The 21525-nt window shown below is 37.1% G+C and overlaps 1 protein-coding gene across 4 annotated transcripts in view; it reads left to right on the forward strand.

Moving 5' to 3' along the window:
- The window catches only part of PIK3CB (phosphatidylinositol-4,5-bisphosphate 3-kinase catalytic subunit beta), a 166338-nt gene extending 144813 nt beyond the window's left edge, over positions 1-21525 (forward strand). For all 4 annotated transcript variants that reach the window (XM_053929835.2, XM_053929837.2, XM_053929836.2 and 1 more), the window contains 5 exons: positions 13291-13458; positions 14476-14599; positions 18290-18435; positions 19549-19681; positions 20057-21525. In XM_053929835.2, the coding sequence (XP_053785810.1) occupies positions 13291-13458; positions 14476-14599; positions 18290-18435; positions 19549-19681; positions 20057-20194 (709 nt within the window). In that variant the 3' untranslated portion in view covers positions 20195-21525. The remainder of the gene's footprint in view (positions 1-13290; positions 13459-14475; positions 14600-18289; positions 18436-19548; positions 19682-20056) is intronic.

The following is a 21525-nucleotide window of genomic DNA, read 5'->3' on the forward strand; positions in this document are numbered from 1 at the left end:
CCCCCAGCTTCCTTCTTTTCTGGTAACCCCACACTGTTGTCTGTGTCTTTGAGTTTCTTTGTTTTGTTTGTTCATTTGTTGTATCCTGTTTTATATCCCACATATGAGTGAAATTATATAGGTCTTATCCTATTCTGTCTACCTATTTCACATAGCATGATACTACTCTCAAAGACCCATCCATGTTGTTGCTAATGGCAGCATTTCATCCTTTCTTATGGCTGAGCATATTCCATTGTATATATGTATCACATTTTAAAAGATACTCTTATATTTTCTTTTTGCAAATTTTAAACTTGGTGTGCTTTCTCCGTTCTTCTCTCTCTTCAAAAGTATAGTCCTGGTGTTCATTTCTGGGTCTGTGTTTTTTTGACTACTTATTTTCCTTAATGGTTATTGGACTCTCCAGATTTTTTCCCCTCTTAAGTTAGTTTTGAGGCTAAGAACTGTCCAGTTTATCAATACTTTCAAATTTATTTCCATACACTTTTATAACATACTCATAATTTAAAAATCTCTGCTATATTTGCTTTTTTGCATGTGTAAAGTTATTTTAAATGCATTGTTTTTTTCTGTATTAGTCTTATGTTTTAAATTTTATTTTTCAATTATAGTTTACATTCAATATTATTTTGTAATAGTTTCAGGTGTACAGCATAGTGGTGAAACAATACTTTAAAAGTGTCCCCCCAGATATTTCAGTACCCACCTGGCACCATACATAGTTGTTACAGTGTTACTGACTGTATTTCTTTTTTCTTCAAATTATATCTTATTGATTATGCTATTACAGTTCTCTCAGTTTTTCCCCTTTGCCCCCTCCACTCAGCACCCCACCCCCATAACTTTTATAACTACCAACTTGCACTTCTTAATTCCTTCACCTTTATCACCCAGTTCCCCAACCTCCATCCACTCTAGTAGCCATCAGTTTGTTCTGAGTCTGTTTTAATTTTGTTTGTTCCTTTATATTGTTTTTTAGATTCTATATATAAAGTGAAATCATATGGTATTTGTCTTTCTCTGACTTATTTCACTTAGCATAATACCCTTTCGGTCCATCCATGCTGTTGCAGATGGTAAGATTTCATTCTTTTTATGGCTGAGCTGTATTCCATTATATATATACCACAACTTTTTATCCACTTGTCAATGGGCACTTGGGTTGCTTCCATATCTTGGCTATTGTAAATAATGCTACTGTGAACATATTGGTGCATATATTCTTTTGAGTCAGTGGTTTCGGTTTCTTTGGATATATACTCAGAAGTGGAATTTCTGGCTCATAAGTAGTTCTATTTTTAATTTTTTGAGGACCTACCATAGTGGCTGCACCAACTTGAATTCTCACCAGCAGTGCACAAGGGTTCCCTTTTCTCCACATCCTCACTAACACTTGTTTATTGATTTATTGATGATAGCCATTCTTACAGGTGTGAGGTAGTATTTCATTGTGGTTTTAATTTGTATTTCTCTGATGATTAGTGACTGAGCATCTTTTCATATTGTTTATTGGCTATGTGTATGTCATTCTTATTGATCTTATTAGAGGTTTACTTAGTATTTTAAAAGAATGGGTTTCTTGTTTTATGCTTTCTCTTTTATCAATTACTAACTCTGTTTTCTTTCCTTTTACTTGTATTTATTCTGCTGTTTTGATTTATTGTGGTGAATTAATTTCCATTTTTTATGCATATAATTAAAACAGTACGTTTTCTGCACCTATTGCCTTAAATGCATCCTCCAGGTTTAAAATATACTTATTTATGCACTTTCAAATTACATCAGACTGTATAAAATTCAATTTTAAATGTTTCATAATTTTCATTTTTATTTCTTCAGCTCTTGAACTGGTTTAAATTATTTTAAATTCTAAATACATTTAATTTTTTTCCTATGATTTCTAATTTTATTGTATTATTCTCAGATTATTTTGTCTGTATACCATAACTCATAATTCTCAAGAATTTCCTTAGGCCTTATATATGCATCCAATTCTTCTAAACATTTCATTTCTGATTGAAAAGATTCTAGATACTGTAATTATTAGTTATAAGGTAATAAATTGGTCTGTCCTTTTAAATTTAATTGTGTTCAAATCTATATTCTTATTAAGTTTGTCACTTAAGAGAAGCATGTTAAAACCTTCCTTTATAATTGGCATTTGTCAGTTTTCTCATTGTGGAATTTGCTTTTCCCTAATGACTAATTATGTTGGCCAGCTTTTCATTGTTGATCATTTGTGCATGTTCTTTGGAGAAATATCTATTCGAGTCCTTTGTTCACTTTTGAATTACGTTATTTGTCTTTTAATTTTTGACTTAGGAGAGTTTTAAAAATATTTTAGATACTATACCCCATTACATAAATTATATACAAATATTTTCTTTTATTTTGTTAGTTGTCTGTTTACTTTCTTGATGATGTCCTTTGAAGCACAAAGTACTTACTTTTGATGAAGTCCAGTTTATCTATTACGTCTTTGGTTACTTCTGTTTTTGATGCTTTATCTAAGAAACCATTGTCTAATCCACTGTTGTGCAGATTTATACCTGTGTTTTCTTCTAAAATTTTCATGGCTTTAACCCTTGTAATGGAGGTCATTAATTCCTTTTTAGTTAATATTTTTATATGGTAGGTGGCAGGAGTTCAATTTTGTTCATTTAAATTAGGATATCCAGTTATCTCAGCAATATTTGTTGAAAAGACTGTTCTTTCTAAATTGAATTATCTTGGCACTCTTGTCAAACATAAGTTGATTAAATTTGAGGATTTTTTTCTGGACTCTAAATTTTATTTCATTGATTTTCATGTCCATTTTTATCACAGGCTTGACTGCTGTGGCTTTTTAATAAGTTTTGAAATTGGAAAATATGAGTCTTCCCGCTTTTGTTCTTTCTCTGTTTTTACTTATCTGGGAATTTCTTAATTTCTCCTTTTTGTTTGAAGAGTAGTTTTATACCTTTCTGGGAAGTGTGGGGGTATTGGAATAGATTATGATAGAACACAAGTGAACTTCAGCCATTTTATTTAGTAACACTCCCCAGATTACCAGAAGCCCGTTCTTGTATTTTCCATATTACTAAAATAGTTGACTCAAGCCCTGGCTGGTGTAGCTCAGTGGATTGAGCACGGGCCTGCGAAGCAAAGGGTCGCAGGTTTGATTCCCAGTCAGGGCACATGCCTGGGTTGTGGACCATGCTCCCAGTAGGGGATGCATGAGAGGCAACCACACATTGATGTTTCTCTGCCTCTCTTTCTCCCTCCCTTCCCTTCTCTCTAAAAATAAATTTTAAAAACCTAAAAAAAAAAAGTCAGTTGATTCTGACAGGGTTTTTTGGTTTGGGTTTTTTTTTTTTTTTTTTTTGGCCAGTGTTTTTGTTGCTTTTATGGAAGAGTAGATTTTCAGAGGTCCATAACTACCTGTTTTTGCTGGCATCACCTTGGTTATGTAAATTTAAAAATCTAAATTGATAGCTGCTTTCTTTAGAAACCTTGAAGACATTCCTTTGTATTCTGACTTGTGTTTTAATTTTTAAAAGTCTACTGTCAGTGTAAATAATGTCCTTTTAAAAAACCCTACTGCAAAAACAAAATCTCTTTGCCTTTGGTGTCTGAAGTTTTACTAGAATTTTCTGTGTATGAGTTTCTATTTATTTATTTTCCTTCCTTTTCTTCATTGTATTTTTGCAAAGAAAAATCTCATCTTTTAATTTCTACAAAATGTGTATCAATATTCATTAACATCACAGTTCTCTCATTCTCATTATTCCTCTGCAGTTTTAAGGGATGTATGTTGCACTTTTCTATTTGTCCTGCCTGTCTTTACCTGTCTTTTCTATTTTCCATCTGTTAATCTTCATGTAACATTCTTTGTAGTTTCTTTTATTCTGTCCTTCAGGTCACTAATTATCTCTTTAATATTGTTTAGTTTCCTGTGTACTCAGTGTAGTCTGTTTATTCAATGACTTTTTATGTAAGAGCTATATTTGATTTTGTTTTCATAAGCCTGTTTTTTAAAAAATCTTACTTTTTAAAAGTATATTTTATTGATTATGCTATTACAGTTGTCCCATTTTTTCCTCCACATTATCCTCCTCTGCCCTGCACCCCCTCCGTCCAGCATTCCCCCCTTACTTCATGTCCATAGGTTGTACATATCAATTCTTTGGCTTGTCCATTTCCTATACTATTCTAAACCTCCCCCTGTCTATTTTGTACCTACCATTTATGCTTCTTATTGCATGCACCATTCCCTCCTATTCATCCCCTTTCCCTCACCTACTGAAAACCACCCATGTGATCTCCATTTCTGTGATTCTGTTCTTGTTCTAGTTGTTTGTTTCTTTTCTTTCTCTTCTTTTTTTAGGTTCAGTTTTGATAGTTGTGAGTTTGTTGTTATTTTTCTGTTCGTATTTTTGATCATCTTCAATTTCTTAGATAAGTCCCTTTAACACTTCATATAATAAGGACTTGGTGATGATGAACTCCATTAACCTGACCTTCTTTGGGAAGCACTTTATCTACCCTTCCATTCTAAATGATGGCTTTGCTGAATAGAGTAATCTTGGATTTAGGTCCTTGCTTTTCATGACTTGGAGTACTTCTTTCCAGTAAGGTTTCTTTTGAGAAATCAGCTGACAGTCTTATGGGAACACCTTTGTAGGTAACTATCTCCTTTTCTCTTGCTGTTTTTTAAGATTATCTCCTGATCTTTAATCTTGGATGATTTAATTGTGATGTGCCTTGGTGTGTTCCTCCTTGGGTCCAACTTCTTTGGGACTCTCTGAGCTTCCTGGACTTGCATGTCTATTTCCTTTGCCAGATTGGGGAAGTTTTCCTTCACTATTTTTTCAAATATGTTTTCAGTTTGCTCTTCCTCTTCTCCTTCTGATACCCCCATGACTTGGATGTTGGAATGTTTAAAGTTGTCCCAGAGGTTCCTAAGCCTCTTCTCATTTTTTTGAATTCTTGTTTCTTCATTCTGTCCTGGTTGAATGTTTATTTCTTCCTCCTGTTCCAAATCGTTGATTTGAGTCCTGGTTTCCTTCTCTTCACTGTTGGTTCCCTCTACATTTTCCTTTATTTCACTTTGTATAGCCTTTACTTCTTTCTTTATTTTTCTGCCATTCTTAACCATTTCTGTGAGCATCCTGATTACCAGTGTTTTGAACTCTGCATCTGAAAGGTTGGCTATCTCCTCATCACTTAGTTCTTTTTCTGGAGTTTTGATCTGTTCTCTTATTTCCCATATTTCTTTGTCTTGGTGCACCAGTTTTGTTGTAAGGAGCGGAGCCTTAAGTATTTGTCTGGGCAGGGCAACCCACTTTCCTGTGTTATGGTGGTATATATGGAGGAGGGGTCAGAGAGGGAACAATGCCGCTTTCCCAGCTCCTGCCCACCCTTCAGTCACTTCCCCTGCTACCCACAAATGAATTGGGCCCTTCTGGTGCTGATTCCCAGGTGGGTTGGTTTGTGTATGTTCTAGGACCGTGTGGGTCCCTCCAGCGGATTCTCCTGTGAGACTTAGAGTTTCTCCTGCTGCCGCAAGCTCCATAGGTTTTTACAGCTGGAGTTTTGAGGCTTTATTTCTCTATACTGGAACCCTGGGTTGTGTGGTCTATCTTGCTCCCCAGTTGTTTCTCCTGGTTTATCTGAATGCAAATGTGGGTGGGACCACCCAATATGCCAGTCACTACCTTGCCTACCCTGTCTGTCAGCCCCCACTTTGCCTGCCCAGTCCTCCAGCTGCCCCCTTGCTACATATCCTCTCCACCCCGGCTGCCCATCTCTACCCCTACGACCAGTCTGAATGAGTGTTTCTTTTTTAACTCCTGGCTTGTCAGACTTCCATATGCTTCAATTTTCTGTCATTTAGGGTTGTTTTTTGTTTTTAAATTGGTTGTTGTGCTTCTTCTGGTTGTGCAAGGAGGCAAAGTATATCTACCTACGCCTCCATCTTGGCCAGAAGTGAAAAACAATATTGTAGTTTTCTTATCGTTTCAATTCTTTTTCATATCTTTCATCCTTTTAGGATCTCATATTGTTCCATCTCTTGGGATGCCACCTTTTCACTTATCTTCTTAATCTTACTTATTTCCTTTTTCTCAGTGCCCAGGGTAGGTGGCAGACTTTCATGCCACAACCTCTGTCAGCGAGCAGACATTTTGTATTTCCCTTTTCATACACTGGACAACCCTTTCAGATCCCCCACTTTGCATAGCACCTCAGGTCCCAATCCTGCCTCTCCTGGGCTCATGGCCATGTCTCCTTTCTCTTGGTTGTGAAAATGTCATCCAAGTCAGTAACTTCCTGAGCCACTGCTATGAATAATCCCTCTATTTCTGGGACCTAGAGGTTTCATTTTCTTTCTTTATTAACCATAACTAGAAAACCGTTTTTGCCTTTACCTGTCATTTGCTATATTTTACCGCAACTTATTTCACAAGCTGGCTGGAAATAATTGTACTTTTGATTGACATTATCCCTGCAAGAGTATAAGTACTTCCTAATTAATTTTTTAAGTTTGAGTTGTTTTTTCTTTATATTTTAATTTTTGAAAACTTACAGCAATTGCTACTTACTGACTGCACCAGGTGTTGTATTAGTTTCTGAGGTCTGTCCAGAAGGTAATATGAAAAATAGAGACATTTATTGAAGAAGATACAAGATACAAAACATATTGTATATAGGACAGTGATGCCTCAGTCCCCTTCAAAGTAGACAGCTTGGGACCTCACATAGTTCTCCCAATCATCATCAGCTGCCCTGCCATATTTTCCTTAATCTAATCATCGATGTTCTGATAACTTTTCCCCTTCAAAGGTGATTTTAGTTTGGGGAAAAGCCACAAGTGGCAGGGCACCAAATCTGGGCTATAGGGGGGCTGAGTCACCTGGGTGATTTGATGTTTCACCAAACAACTCTGTGTGAGATGTGATGCATGAGTGAGCGTGTTGTCGTGATGAAGCTGCCAGTCAGCAGTTGCCCATAGCTACAGCCTTCTGAATCATCTGAATAGTTTCCGTGGAGAAATGTTTAAGCTTAACGCAAAATTTGATGCAGATTCGTTGCCCTACTCTCTCAGTAATTTTGAATGCGATGGTCACACAGTACACATGCTCACTCAACGGCTTCTACTACCTCCCACTAACTAGTCCAGTGAAGTCGTCATTGTTCACACATGCAATTCTAGTCCATTCTCCTTGGCTGCCAGATTACACTGATGTCACACAGACCATTCTCACCATATTAACAATGGCTGGACTTTTTATGGACATATATAATACCATGTAATCTTTACCACTTGATGATGTTGTGTTATTCCTTTTTCCCCCACCCTAGGACACTTTTCCATTGCTTTTAGAGAAGGGTGTGGGAGCCACAGACAAATACATATTGTTGTAATGGAGAAACATTGATTGGTTTCTTCTCATAGGCTCCCCGACTGGGGATTGAACTCACAACCCAGGCATGTACCCAGTAATTGAAACCGTAACCTTTTGGTGTGCTGGAAAATGCTCCAATCAACTGAGCCACACCAGCCAGGGCTGTGTTACTCCTTTTTTACTGAGAAGAAAATTAAGACTTAAAGGATTTTAAACAAATTGTCAAAAGTAACAAAAATATTAAGTACTAGAGCTAGATTCAAATCCAACTCTGTCAGACTTTAAACTTGATGCCTTTCTATTATTTTACAGTCTAAGTAGAAGACAGTTATGGTAAGATACATCTTATAACCTTTCGTTTTTCAAGGTGTTCTGGTGCCCAAAATATGTGGGGGTTTTTTCTCATTGATTTTTTTTTTTTTTTTAAAGAAAGAGTTTTCCAGTTTTAAATCCTTCAGGGTAAACTTGTTGCAGTACTGTTAAGGGAGAAAGAACAATTTGCTATGGGTGTTGTTCTTTTCATGAGATGCAAGATATGACTGAAATAAGGAAGAGGGATTATGGTTCATGTCTACAAAGGACCTTTAGAGCACCATAGATGATGGTGTTTTTCTTTTAAATTAGGAGGAATTTCTAAAAATGGATAGTAGTTTGGAATAGGTGGCAAATTTTTTGGTTAGCCCCTTACCTATAAGAAATACTGCATGGATAAGATGATTGGGTGATTGTGAGAAACTCTGCCTGAGGTATATAATCCCAGAGGGATCTGGCCTGGCTTTTTTTGTATATAAAGTTTTATTGACACATAGCCATAAACCCATTTGTTTGCGTATAGTCTATGACCAGTTTCATGCTGTAAACTGCAGAATTGAGTAATGACCTAATAGTCTGAAGTGCCTAAAATATTTACTATCTGGCTTATTCCAGGAGAAGTTTTACAGACCATTCCATAAAAGTAAACCCTGATTAAAATGTTTTTACTTGACTTATACTATAAAAAATTGGGCAAACTTTCCATGCTTAGGCTAATAACTCATTGATTCTTTTCAAGGTTAGCATGTAAACTACACAGTGGTCTCCTTTTGCTAAGAGCAGATTCAGGCCATATGATGAGTCTTATTTAGTTATGTGTATAAATGGTTGAGCTAAAGACTTTGCCCTTCGTTCCGTCAGCCTAATTGAAATCCTCAGCTAAATTCTTTTCTCTTAGTTTTGACTTTACATTCTATTAAAATATAAAGCACATTTATCATCATATGAAGTTCATTGTGACCTCAGGCAAAGGGAGGCAGCCACATGTGGGAGTGCTAGAAATAAACCCGGTTGGTGTCTGTCTTACGGGAAGCAATATGTGTCTAATGAGAAAAAGGAACTTGCCTGTCTAGTGAGATCTTTGCTGACTTTTTGTACTCTGACCCCATGTTTAAAAAAATATGCGGGACTTTAATTCTTTTGAGTTCATTTTTAAACTAGTACTTTTTTCTCACCAAACATTTTTTACTGTTTCTATAAATATATGTGCTCCAGTGTTCCTATTGTGTTTGTTTTCTTTTGGCCAGCTGTTCAGGTTAAACTGGGTCACGTAGCACACACTCTTTTAAGTTCAACCTAAAATCTAATGTACCTTCTATATACAGTACTATTTTGATCAGAATATTTTAGTACTTGTAACAGTGCCATTTTAGCATGAATCAAAGTGCATATTTCTCAGTTTCATTTTTCCCTGATGTCTCAAAATACTCTTTGGGCATCTTTCATTTCAAATTAGAACATTTGTGAGGCATCGATATGTTAGAACACCCTGACCTTCTTTGTTTAACAAATAATAGGCAGTTAGCCTTTTCTGTCAAGTCCAGTATGTTTTCTACATTTAAATTTATCTGGCCTTTGTTAGAGTTGACAGTCCTCCACACTGCCCTCCACACCTCCCCCCCCCCCCATAAAGATACGTGACATTAAATTTTGGACAGTTGTCTTTATTGTGACTTACACCTGAGTTGCTCTAATGGGGTTTACTTTGCTTTTAAGAGAACTACACAGCAGAACTTGAATGACACTGGTATCAGTAGTCTCAGAAGGATGAGGGAAGAAGATGGAATTAGAGCAGTCATTAGGAAAAGGTGTTACACTTTCCTTCTCTGGAGGCAGTGGGCTAAGGTACCATGCAGAGTTGGGTCAGAGTCAAGGCCAAAGAAAACTTTCTGCATAGCCATTCAGAGTAGGAATATGGAGCTGCATCCCACTGTAGAATTTATTTCATTTTTTAATTCATGCTTTAGTGTAAAGGTAGCAAATTACTCCTTGGGTTAGAGAGTCTGAGAAAGGAAGGTAAACATTACCAGTTGTTGTCATGCCTTTATAAGAAGTGTAGACGTTCAATGCAAAGGAGGCCCATGTCAGATGGTCAGGGTTTGTCCCCAGCTTGACTTCTGTCAAACTGTCTCTCAGACAGGAATGTTTTTTCCTTCCCATTGTGAGTGTTCTATCCTCAAGACACTGAATGCTTTCATCGTTGCCTGCTTTTGAAGAGGAAGTTGTTGGACTTTTGCCCAGTTTGGCTGCAAGCGGGGTAGGAGGAGATGCAGGAAAGTGAGCCAAAGTGCACTTTAATTGGGCAGTGTTTACTTCACATGTGTGTGTCACGATAAGGATAAAGGGTATTGGTAAAAACCTTTCATGTACTACAACTACCTTTCTTATTGAGATGTACGTTCTTAAAAGGAGAAATAAATTAATAATGAGATGTAAAGCAGTCTATTGGTATATCAGACTGACAACATGTACTTTTGACAATTCTGCTCTTAACCTTATTTTACTAGAACTAGGAAAATGCTTAAAGAGGTATAAACTAGTTTAATTGTTGGTTGGGAGGAAATTTAGGAACTACTTAACAAAACTCTCCTCTTTTATTTGATTGTTACATGCACTAACACACTTACTTTCCCTCTCTGTCGCTCTCTTTCTCTCTCTCTCTTTCATAAAGTCCTTCAAGAGCTTTTTCATTGCATTTAAGGGAATGACCAGTCCTTAGATGGCCTGAAGAACGCTGCGTGGTCTTTCCAACACTGTTTCTTATCCTCACCTTGCTTTTGTGCTCCCCTTGTACTCTCCTCACAGACACCTTACTTAGCGCTTGGCATGTTCTTGTGGCACTTCTCACGCATACAAAGATCACATGTAGTACATTGTGCTTTTGTGGTTTGTCTCGATGAGAGGCTGGTTACTTGCTCCTCCAGCAGCTAACACAATGCTTGGCATGTAGCTGTACTAAATACTTATGGAATCCATGAATTCTACCCATTGCATTTTCTGAAGTTACCCAGCATTTATTAGAACTTTCCAAGGTATCTCATTCCATTTTGGAGTTGTTCTAATGAGAATACAGTTTTTAGAAACAGGAGAAAATGTTTGCAACCAGAATGAGAAAAGGATGTTATTAATATATAGGGGTAGGCAAAAATAGGTTTACAGTTGTATGTGAAACAGTTAATAAAGTTATTATAATATTGATAACCTGCAGTTCTTTTCTCATAGGAACAACTGTAAACCCGATTCATAAAGGATATTCTTCTTAAAATGGCTAAAAGAGAGCTGAGAAAGTTTTAGTTTTCACTAGGGATAATAGAAGTGCAAATCAAAACAAAATGCTACCTATCAACTTGGCAAGAATTACTTTGCACAAAAAGCAGCCTTAGAGGCTTCTTTTATATTCGGTGACCCTGGTGACTGTGTAAGGTTAAAGATTTAGTTTTAGGGCCACACAGGCACAGTTTTAAGCATTGGATCTTTTACTTAGTTAAATGTATGACTTTTTACAAAATTTTTTATTTCTCATTTGTAAAATTGGCAACTTACTTTATAGGGATTTTGTTATTAAATTTTTTTATTCATTCAAAATTTACTGAGCACTGGTCATCAGAGAGATGCAAATTAAAACCACAATGAGCTATCACCTCCTGCCTGCCAGACCACCATCAGTAAATCAACAAACAAGTGCAGGAGAGGGTGTGGAGAAAAGGGAACCCCTGGGCACTGTTGGTGGGAATGCAGGCTTGTGCAGCCACCGTGGACAACAGTATGGAATTTCCTCAAAAAATTAAAAATGGGATTTCCTTTTGACCCAGTGATCCCACTTCTAGAAATATATCTTAAGAATCGTGAAGTACCAGTTCCAAAGAATATATGCACCTCTATGTTCATGGCGCTATGTTATGAAAAATAACCAAGCTCTGGAAACAGCTCAAGGGCCCACCAGTAGATGAGTGGATAAGAAAGCTGTAGAGCATTTACACAGGGGCACACTACATGACCATAAAAAAATGAAATCTTACCTTGTGCGACAGCATAGATGGACCTGGAGGTTATTATGCTAAGTGAAATAAGTCAGTTGGAGAAAGACAAATACCATATGACCTCACTTACATGTGGAATCTAATGTACAAAATAAATCGACAACAAAATAGAAACAGAGACATGGATACATGGAGCAGACTGACAGCTGTCAGAGAGGATGGGGGAGGGGTGGGCTGGATGAAAGAAGCTGAAGGGATTAGCCAAAGAACAAGCATGACCCATAGACACAGAAAACAGTGTGTTGATGGCCAGAGGGAAAGGGGCGCAGGGGCTGGGTGGAGGTTGGCGAATAGGGGGAATTGGAGATATCTGTAATAGTGTCAACAGTAAAAATAAAGTTAAAAAATATTTATTGAGTGTCTACTTTGTGCCAGGCACATTCTCAGGCACTGAGGATACAGTAGTGAACAGAGCATCCCTGCCTGATGGAACTTCCACCCTAAAGGTGGAGACAGACAATAAACTAATAAATAAAAGGTACAGGGTATTGGATAGTGTTGAGGACTATAGAGGAAAATAAAGCAGGGAAGAGATAGCAAGTACTGTGTCACAGATAGTGTTGCTATCTTTAATAGGATGATCTGGGAATTTTTAACTGACATGGTAACATATCAGCAAAGATTTCCAAAAGACAAGGGAGTAAGCCATGTGAATGTCTTGGGGAAGAATGATCCAGGCAGAGAGAGTATTATACCTCATATGTTTGAGGAATAGCAGGGAAGCCATTGTTGCCTGAACAAAGTGAGCAAGGAGAGGATACTAGGAGAGGTGAAGGAGAAGTAGATTGAAGGTCTTGTGAGTTGTGGCAACCATATTGGCTTTCACTATAAGGTAGGAAGCCTTGCAGACATTTCAGGAGAGAGACATAATATGAGTATATGTTAAATGGATTATGTTGCTGTTGCATCTAAAACATACTCTGATGTGGGAGCTGGGAGTAATTAGGAAACTATTGAATAATTACGGGTTGTTGGTTATTTAGACCAGGGTGGTAGCAGAAGAAATGGTGGAGGCAGAGAAGTCCTTGGCCTCTGTGCATATTTAACATAGGTAAATGTTGGGCCTGAGAGAAAGAGTCAAAGATGACCCTAAGGTTGTGGGCTTGAACGCCTGGAAGGATGGAGTTGCCATTAACTCAGCTATTATGGAGTACTCATCCTCCTATGTATCACCTATTAGGTGCTCCATTAAGAGTGGTTCCTTTCCCCAATATTAAGAGTAAAAAATGAAAGACTTTCTTGTATCTAATGTGCTTCTGTCCACCTCTACAAACAAATAGAATATGTCACCAGAATAATTAGATAATAGATTATACATTTAGCTGGCATATTGGAATTCTAGTAAATTACTCCATCTGTTGGCCATGAGATTTACTTCCTAACAGAAGGTAGAACTCTTATTTTTCCACATGATAATAATATAGTAATGGCAAGGGTATCAATAGTAATAAAACATTTTTAAAAAGTAAAAGAAAAAACTTACTCTTGATATTTACTTTAATGGATAATATACACATGTGACTCCTTATGCCCATTTTTTTTCCTTTCAGGATGTTACCTTATGGCTGTTTAGCAACAGGAGATCGCTCTGGCCTCATTGAAGTTGTGAGCACCTCTGAAACAATTGCTGACATTCAGCTCAACAGTAGCAATGTGGCTGCTGCTGCAGCCTTCAATAAAGATGCCCTTCTGAACTGGCTTAAAGAATACAACTCTGGGTTAGTTTATTTTGTTTGATTATTATTTTTCTGAACAAACAGTCAAATACCTGTTCTCCCAGTCAGAATCCCTAGCGGAAATATTACTGTTATTTGTTGTTGCTTCATTTCAGGTTAGACCAAAATGAGAAATAGGCCTTCCTAAAGTCTTACAGATGATTAGCAGTGAATTATACTTTATCTAGATCTTTAATTCCAAAGTTTAAATATGTTAAAAATAACATAAGTTTTTGTTTAAAATGCATCAACTTCTGTAATTATGTGAATGTGTGAATGAGAGCTTAAGTGAGTTCTCAGTAGATTTTTACAGTAGGAGTAAATGACTTTGTAGACAGTGATCTCTCCACACTAAAAAAATAAAGTGCTTGGATTTGTGTTTTTTATGGATATTGTGTTGGAAAAGCCCTAATATTTAGGAAATGAAAGAATATCACAGTGAGGGGTAAACATTCTGCAAGTATTTTTGACTAAACATTTCAAAGTCAGACTTAAATTTTATTATTGGCAAAATCAGAGGACTTGTATGTATCATTTTACAAATTTTTATCTTGTCTCTATTGGGTCTGTATTACTCACTTCTAATTTAAGTCAGTGACATGAATGATTGGAACTGCAATACTTAACTCTTAAATATGGAATTCTTAGGTCTCAGGTCAAAACTAACCAAAATGTTCCAAAGCCCCAGCATTATCCAGCAAAGCTAATGGGCTCCTCTCATTTCTACGCATATGAACCTACCTCCATCTGCACTGAAATGTGGCCCCAGGACACAGCAATTTGAATGGCTGAGGTCCAGTTGTCTTAGGGCTTTGAGTCAGCCTGCTCACTCCTCTCTGCCCTTGTTCTTATAGCCATATGCTCACTGTCTTGATGGATCCAGCATGTTCTGTTCGTATGTTTTTGGCAGCTTTTTGTTGCAGTTCTCACAACTAAAGAGGAAGCAAGTGTGAATTGGGTCTTATCTCACATATTTGGAAGCTGAAGACCTTTGTTGCTTCTATTTTTTCTCTTGTTCAGGGATGACCTGGACCGAGCCATTGAGGAGTTTACCCTGTCCTGTGCTGGCTACTGTGTAGCTTCCTATGTCCTTGGGATTGGCGACAGACATAGTGACAATATCATGGTCAAAAAAAACGGCCAGGTGAGCTGTTCCCCAGGCCCTCGGTGATGTGTACTTTTGTATCACACAATCTCTTGTGAAACTCAGGCAGATTCTTTAGTGATTCTTGGAGTCATGTGTTTGTCTTTGTTTGATTTCCCGCTCCTCATTTCACATACCATCTACTTCGTATGTCCATTGATTTGTTTGCTTAAAGTTAGGTGAAAAGAATTTATTTAAATGTTTAAAAATTATTGTGGTTACTTAAAAATGACCTATTCTTTCAGTTTAAGAAATTGTATTTTGGAAACATATGTACCTAAGAGTAGAAGGAACAGATGATATGTAGAATGTATTAACTTTAAATAAGATAACCAATGCTTAAAAAGAAAAAACTTGGGATGAACCCTGCTTGAGCCATTTTCTGTTTTAGAACATCAAATATACATGGGAGTGGGGAGAAATAGAGTATGTAATAACATCGTGGGATAGCCAGGGAGCTAGATCCGATTATTTATGAAGAAACTGTTTTCAGATGAAAATTTTTTTATATTTCCAAGTGACTTATGTTTTTATGACAATTCTTTTATAGTAAGCAAAGACAGATGAGATATTTGGGATAATTTTTTTAGTTTAGCCACCTTTGGAATTTCATGCCATGAAATCTTTAGGTCTCTGGCTATAGGCGGGAACCAGAGTTTGTGCCTTCTGAGAGATTTAGGTAGTTCTGCCTTGGGCTCTGACAGTTCACAGACAACTTTGTGTTTACACTTAAAAGGATTCCCTCAGACTTTTGGTGAATCAGATTGAACACATAGGTTTTTCTTATTCTTTCTGACACCCTTCTAGTATGATCTTAAGGAATACGAAATGTGTAAATCCAAGAAGTCAAAAATAATAGGAGAAGCGGTCCCAGTGGGTGAAAGACATCAGCAGATTTGGGGATGATAGAAAGCATGATGGCAATGACATAGTGTAGCTGAGGAAAATTGATACCTGGGTGCTTTTAGAGGGCTTTGTCAGTCTGAGAACAGCTTTGGAACCAGATGCACAAGATACTGCAGAAGGTGTGGATGGGGGAAAAGGATGAGAACAGGATTGATTGGTAGTTTATATACGGAGCAATTAGGTGCTCATGTCTCCTTCCCAACTCCAAGATGGAGATAGATTTATTCTCTGAAGAAATTGATTCTTCTGACTCAAGTGTTATATAGAAGCTGAGGGAAAGATGCCGTATTAAAAATGGGTAGGAAGTGAAAGTTGGCATACTAAGTGATACAATCCACAGCCACTTTGGCTTGCTTTGCTCCAAGAACACTAGCAACCAGGTGTGTACACCCCCACTCTCAGCAGAAGTCGTGATGGTTCTTTTTAAGAGAATGTGATTGGTTCCAACAAAAAGACCAAGAGATCCTGACATTTGAGATTCCCCTTCAGTCTTTTTGCAAGAAATCCCACAAATCAACAGTCTTACCATGTACATAGAATTTTCATTCAGCTTTTTAGTGACTCATTGTTAAACCTGAATGGTTAGCCAAGCATTAGCAGAAATTTGAGGGAAGCCTCGAACATGAAAGATAGAGATCAAAGCAAAAGGGGTGAAAAAACCTGGGGAAACAAAGTAACTGCAATAAAAGGATGATAATTAATAAAACCAAAGAAATAGTACATCTGTGAAGTAATAATAGGATTCTTTAAAAAAAAAACAGAAAATAGAATTCTTAGAAATTAAAAGGAGAGACAAATAAAAAGTTGAAGTAGAATTAGTATAATCTAAAGAATAGATAATATTTATTGAACTCTTAACTTTTGAAGGCACAGTTCTCAGTTCTTTAGTTAACTTCTTAATCCTCAGGACAGCCTTGCAGAATAAATGATAGGGTATTCACCATTCACCAGTGAGAAAATTGGGGCAGCAGACATACCAGGATTCGCTCAGATTCTGTTTTTTCAGCCACCATGCTCTGTATTGCCCCTTAATATCCCCAGAGAACCAAAACATCTGATAAATAATTGAAAAAGGAAAAAATATCCAGTAATGCTAGTGAATCAGTCCAGGGAGATCCACCATCACCATAATGGAGTTCCAGAAAGAAGTAACAAGGGAAGGAACTTCCCAAGCAAATAATATTAAAACTTTCCTGAAGCTGATGTTCATGAATATCCAGTCAACAGAACACAAAAGTTCCCTAATAGCAGATGAAAAGACCCTTACTAGGCCCTTCACCATGACATTTCATTGCATCAGGCATAAAGAGACCCAGCAGGCCACATACTTGGCGTCAGAAAGACTTGGCTTCTCAATAGCAACATTGGAAACTATAAGAGAGTGGAAACTAGCCTTCATAATTTTGAGAAAAAATTATCTCTAACCTAGAATTCTAATCAAACTGTGAATGAAGTACAAAGGTGGAATAAAGAGATTTCCAAACATACAAGGTCTCAAAATCTGTATCTCCTCTGCATCTTTTCTGGTAGCCTAAGGAGGCTTAAAAGCCTACAAGGAGGCTTTTCTGGTAGCCTAATGTCCCCTAAGGAGGCTACCAGAATAGGACATCCACCAAAACAAGGGTATAAACCAGTAGTTCTTAAGTGGGGTACTTTTGCCCTCAGGAGACGTTAGTCAGTATTTGAAGACATTTCTGGTTGTCATAACTGGGGAAGTGGTATTCTACTGGCATCTAGTGGGTAGAGGCTAGGGATGCTTCTAAACATCTTACAGTGTACAGGACAGAACCTCACAACATAGAATTTATTGGGCCCAAAATGTCAGTAGTGCCAATATTTAAAAACCCTGGTCTAAAACCATAAGAGAATGTGATGTGGGCCTTGGAAAACAAGGTCTTCAAATGGGACAAGAGTTAAAGGGAGAGCCCAGGATGATGGTTGTGCAGCAGCCCTAGAGAACAAACAGCCTGTACAGGAACTAATAGATTACCTGTCTAGGTGGAAAAATGTTTTGAAAATGATTTTTAGATTTTTAAGATTTTGGGAAGAGTTAATGATAGGGTCATAGAGCCTAAGTCCAAAAAAAAGAAAAAAGAAAAGTTTTGTTGAGGAAAAAGGTGAACAAAAAAAAAGAAATGTAGTCCTAGTATACCACTACCACTTGGCTTAGATTTGAAATGTATTTACGTAGTTGGAACAATCTGAACACTGAATGTTGATTTGACCAGAAATTAAGGTTTAATGTGCCACACTGTATGGCATGACATTAGCCCAAGAGTACTAAATCTTTATCTTTCATGATAAAAACAGCAATCTGAAATTAGGAAGTGAAAAATAGTATAAACGTATTATTTAGAAAAATGGCAGCAGACACCAGGAAAAATATATGGAACAGTCAGGAGACATTATCGCTCAAGGTGGTGGCACTCACGGTGGTGAGTGAGCTGGTGGGGCTCTTTCTATACATAGAACTATTGACATAGAAATAGATCTGTGTGTAGAACTATTTGATTTTTTAAAAAATCAGACATGTTTATTATTTGGATGTATTGTTCATCTTATAGATTTGCCTTTTCAGCTGTATCAGGGTTATTGTTGAATATAAAAGACCTCTGAATGTAGTAGACACACTTTTTTCCCAAGCGGCCCAGTAGGCTGTGGAACAAGAGAAGGGCTCAGCAAGTGGGGGTGCAGTGCATGGGGACCTAGGACTGCTGAGATCTTGACTTTCTATTTGGAACCCACCAGAAAAACAAGGGTAATTAAATCCCATTTATTTTCCAGCTCTTCCACATTGACTTTGGACATATTCTTGGAAATTTTAAATCTAAATTTGGTATTAAAAGGGAGCGGGTGCCTTTTATTCTTACCTATGATTTCATTCATGTGATTCAACAAGGAAAAACGGGAAACACGGAAAAGTTTGGTCGGTGAGTATTGCCCTCATGTCAAGGGTCTGTACACGTAATGTTTTCTTGTCTGACTTGCATTTCTTTGCAGAGGAATATTTAGGTCTGGGGGATATTCAATCTGCTGATGGGGTTTTGGTGGGAATTTGCCTTTTAAATCCATGTTGTAATTCACATATACTTAGAGAAGAGAAACTGAAAATTTGAAATAAGTTACCATGTTTTATTCCAATAGTATACCACCTCTTACCTGTCTTAGAAAACTCTCTGCAACTGTTAAAACATTTGCTAATGAGACGCTGAGAACAGGCATTTTGCTGTCATTCAGTGTAGAGTACAGTAAGGGAGCCGGGGTTCACAGACAGACTGTGTAATCTCCGGTCTATTCCTTGCTCCTTTTATGTTTCCAAGCGCTTTACTTGTCTTCCTTTGTTTCGTCTTCTTTTTTTTAAGTGGATGGATGTAGTTTAATATTTTTGTTATCTTAAAATGGGGACAAAAATAATTAAATTTCAGGGCTGTTATGATAGAGGTATGTTATGTGATGGAACCAATTCATATAATAGCCTTACCAAAAAATTGCTATTATCATTTCTAGTTCTGCTTGGGTTTCTATAGAATGTACCTCTGGGTTCATTTTTTTTCTTTGGCAAAATTAGGCTTGGATGGACCTCTTGAATGACTATCTTGAAGAGGGGAGAGACGGATGGTGACAGGGAGGTGCAGTGCAAAAGCATTGACACTGACTTAGGTGACATTAAAGAAATTCGCCTCCCAAGTCAGACCACAAATCTAGAATCCAGAAGTAGAAGTATGTTCAGAAGTCCTCATGGATTATAATTACCACTGTTTTAGAATCATTCTTATTTGCCTCATAAAACTTAAAAGCCTATGTTGCCTTTTATCATAGAATTTCTATTTAGTTTTGTTTTTGAAAAGATACATGTGATTTTCGAGAGCTTGATTTATTTTATGTAAATTTTAGTCCTGGAACAATTTTCAAAGCCAAACATTTGGTTCAATAGAAAATGTTCAGCTCTTATGGGAAGTGTAGATATGTCTCTCTTACTTTCTTTTATGAAATTTGCTCTCTCTCTGACATCATGTTCTTGTAATTTGTGACATCACCTAAAGGTTCCGCCAGTGTTGTGAGGATGCATATCTGATTTTAAGACGGCACGGGAATCTCTTCATCACTCTCTTTGCCTTGATGCTGACTGCAGGGCTTCCTGAACTCACATCAGTCAAGGATATACAGTATCTTAAGGTACAAACCCCTTCTCTGTATAGCAGAGCTCAACTATACCTGCCTCTTTCGTGCATTCAAATGTTCGAAAAGGGAATGGAACATTTCCTGTGAGACAGTTCTTACCCAGGAGTGGTAGTGGCAAACACTTGAGTAGCTGTCTTGAAGTAATAATAAATTCATTTCATTTTCAAAATCCCTTTGGCAGGGGTCATATTATCATCCTACCTGGATGTTTATTCTCCCAACTGCAAATGGCATTTAAATAAAAACATAAGGCACACTTCTTGATGTTGGCTGGGGCGGCAAGACCAAGTAAGCTTCCTGCAGACTTTGACATCTGCACATCACTTGGGAGGAAGTATAAAATCAATTTTTTCCCCCTCTCATTTTTAGGACTCTCTTGCCTTAGGAAAGAGTGAAGACGAAGCACTCAAGCAGTTTAAGCAAAAATTTGATGAGGCACTCAGGGAAAGCTGGACTACTAAAGTGAACTGGATGGCCCACACAGTTCGGAAAGACTACAGATCTTAATGATGAGCCTTTTTGCTTCTAATGCATTTGTTGGTTTCGTTTCGTTTTCATTTTGCACTTGCACTAAATTGAACATGACCCTGCCAGAGATGTTATAAAGGGAATGAAATTCTGAATCTCAGTTAAATTAAGAACAAGGCATCCCACAGAACCTAATCCGAACAATCCCCGAATGACCACCCTCTGCTTTTTGAATGCTTCCAAGATTTGTCACAAAAACTGTCAACATTATGGATAATCATCTCCCTGCTGACTTTGCACGCCAAGGAATGCTACTAGAGATTGTTTTTTGTCTTTCTGACTTTTTTTCATTATTTGGTACTTTTCCAGAAAGGTGTAAATACTTTTTTTTTGAATTGTGACCAAGTGTTATCACCCAGCCAACTTATTCACATCTGGGGACTGGAGGCTGTTCTTAATTTCCAAATAGGTCTTGTTCCTTTTTAAATTGTATAAACTACAAATTATATAATTTGAAATTGTGATTATTTTTCAAAGGAAATCTTTTAAACCCATGAAAACATTAATTCTTTTGTTGATATTTATCTACTGTGATAGCATCATTCCAACCAGACTTGCTGAAAATGTATTGGTGGGGCAAATATAATATATTTGCTGCATATATATTTATAAAATTTCTAGTGGAAGTTCTATATAAGATGTATCTTTGGTTTTCTTCAGCCTCTGTTTTACAAAAAGCAGAGCATTTTCCTCAGTTACTTTTTAGTTAATTATGTGATCCAGTTCTTCCAGCTGCTTCTGTAATGAGGCACATATTAATACAGTTTTTACATGGTATCTATGAAAGAGTTCACTTCATAGAGCATAATACTTGAGCAAATGTACCCAAGACAGAAAGCAAATGAAAAGGAAACTATTTATGGAATAAACTCTAGACCTAAAATTCAGTATTTTAGTAAAATCCCAGCTGTTGTTAGTATATTTATTAAAACTTATATTAATGTGATTTTTTTAAAGGATATTAGTTCAAATTGAAATGGTGTCATGCCACGTGGAATTCTTTAATTTATTTGTTGAGGTACCATATATTTAGGGTGCTAGATGGCAAATCATGTTAATATGTGCAATAGGAACTACTGGTTTGAATGTGTAAATGGATGCTCTTTCTGAGTACTGGCAACATCCAGCAAAACTACTGCTTGTTCTCCAAAGGCTATTGGGATCTCTCAGTCCTCATGACAGGGGAAGGAGAACTGAGTATTTGCCCTGTGACTGAGTTTTCTATAGGAACTTCATTAAAGATTGTTTAATTTTGTTGTCTTCCTTCATGTTCTCAAATAAACGGGTGAGCTGGTTTCGGCTGCTCTTGG

The sequence above is a fragment of the Desmodus rotundus genome, chromosome 8 (assembly GCF_022682495.2).
Source record: "Desmodus rotundus isolate HL8 chromosome 8, HLdesRot8A.1, whole genome shotgun sequence".
Classification (NCBI taxonomy): domain Eukaryota; kingdom Metazoa; phylum Chordata; class Mammalia; order Chiroptera; family Phyllostomidae; genus Desmodus; species Desmodus rotundus.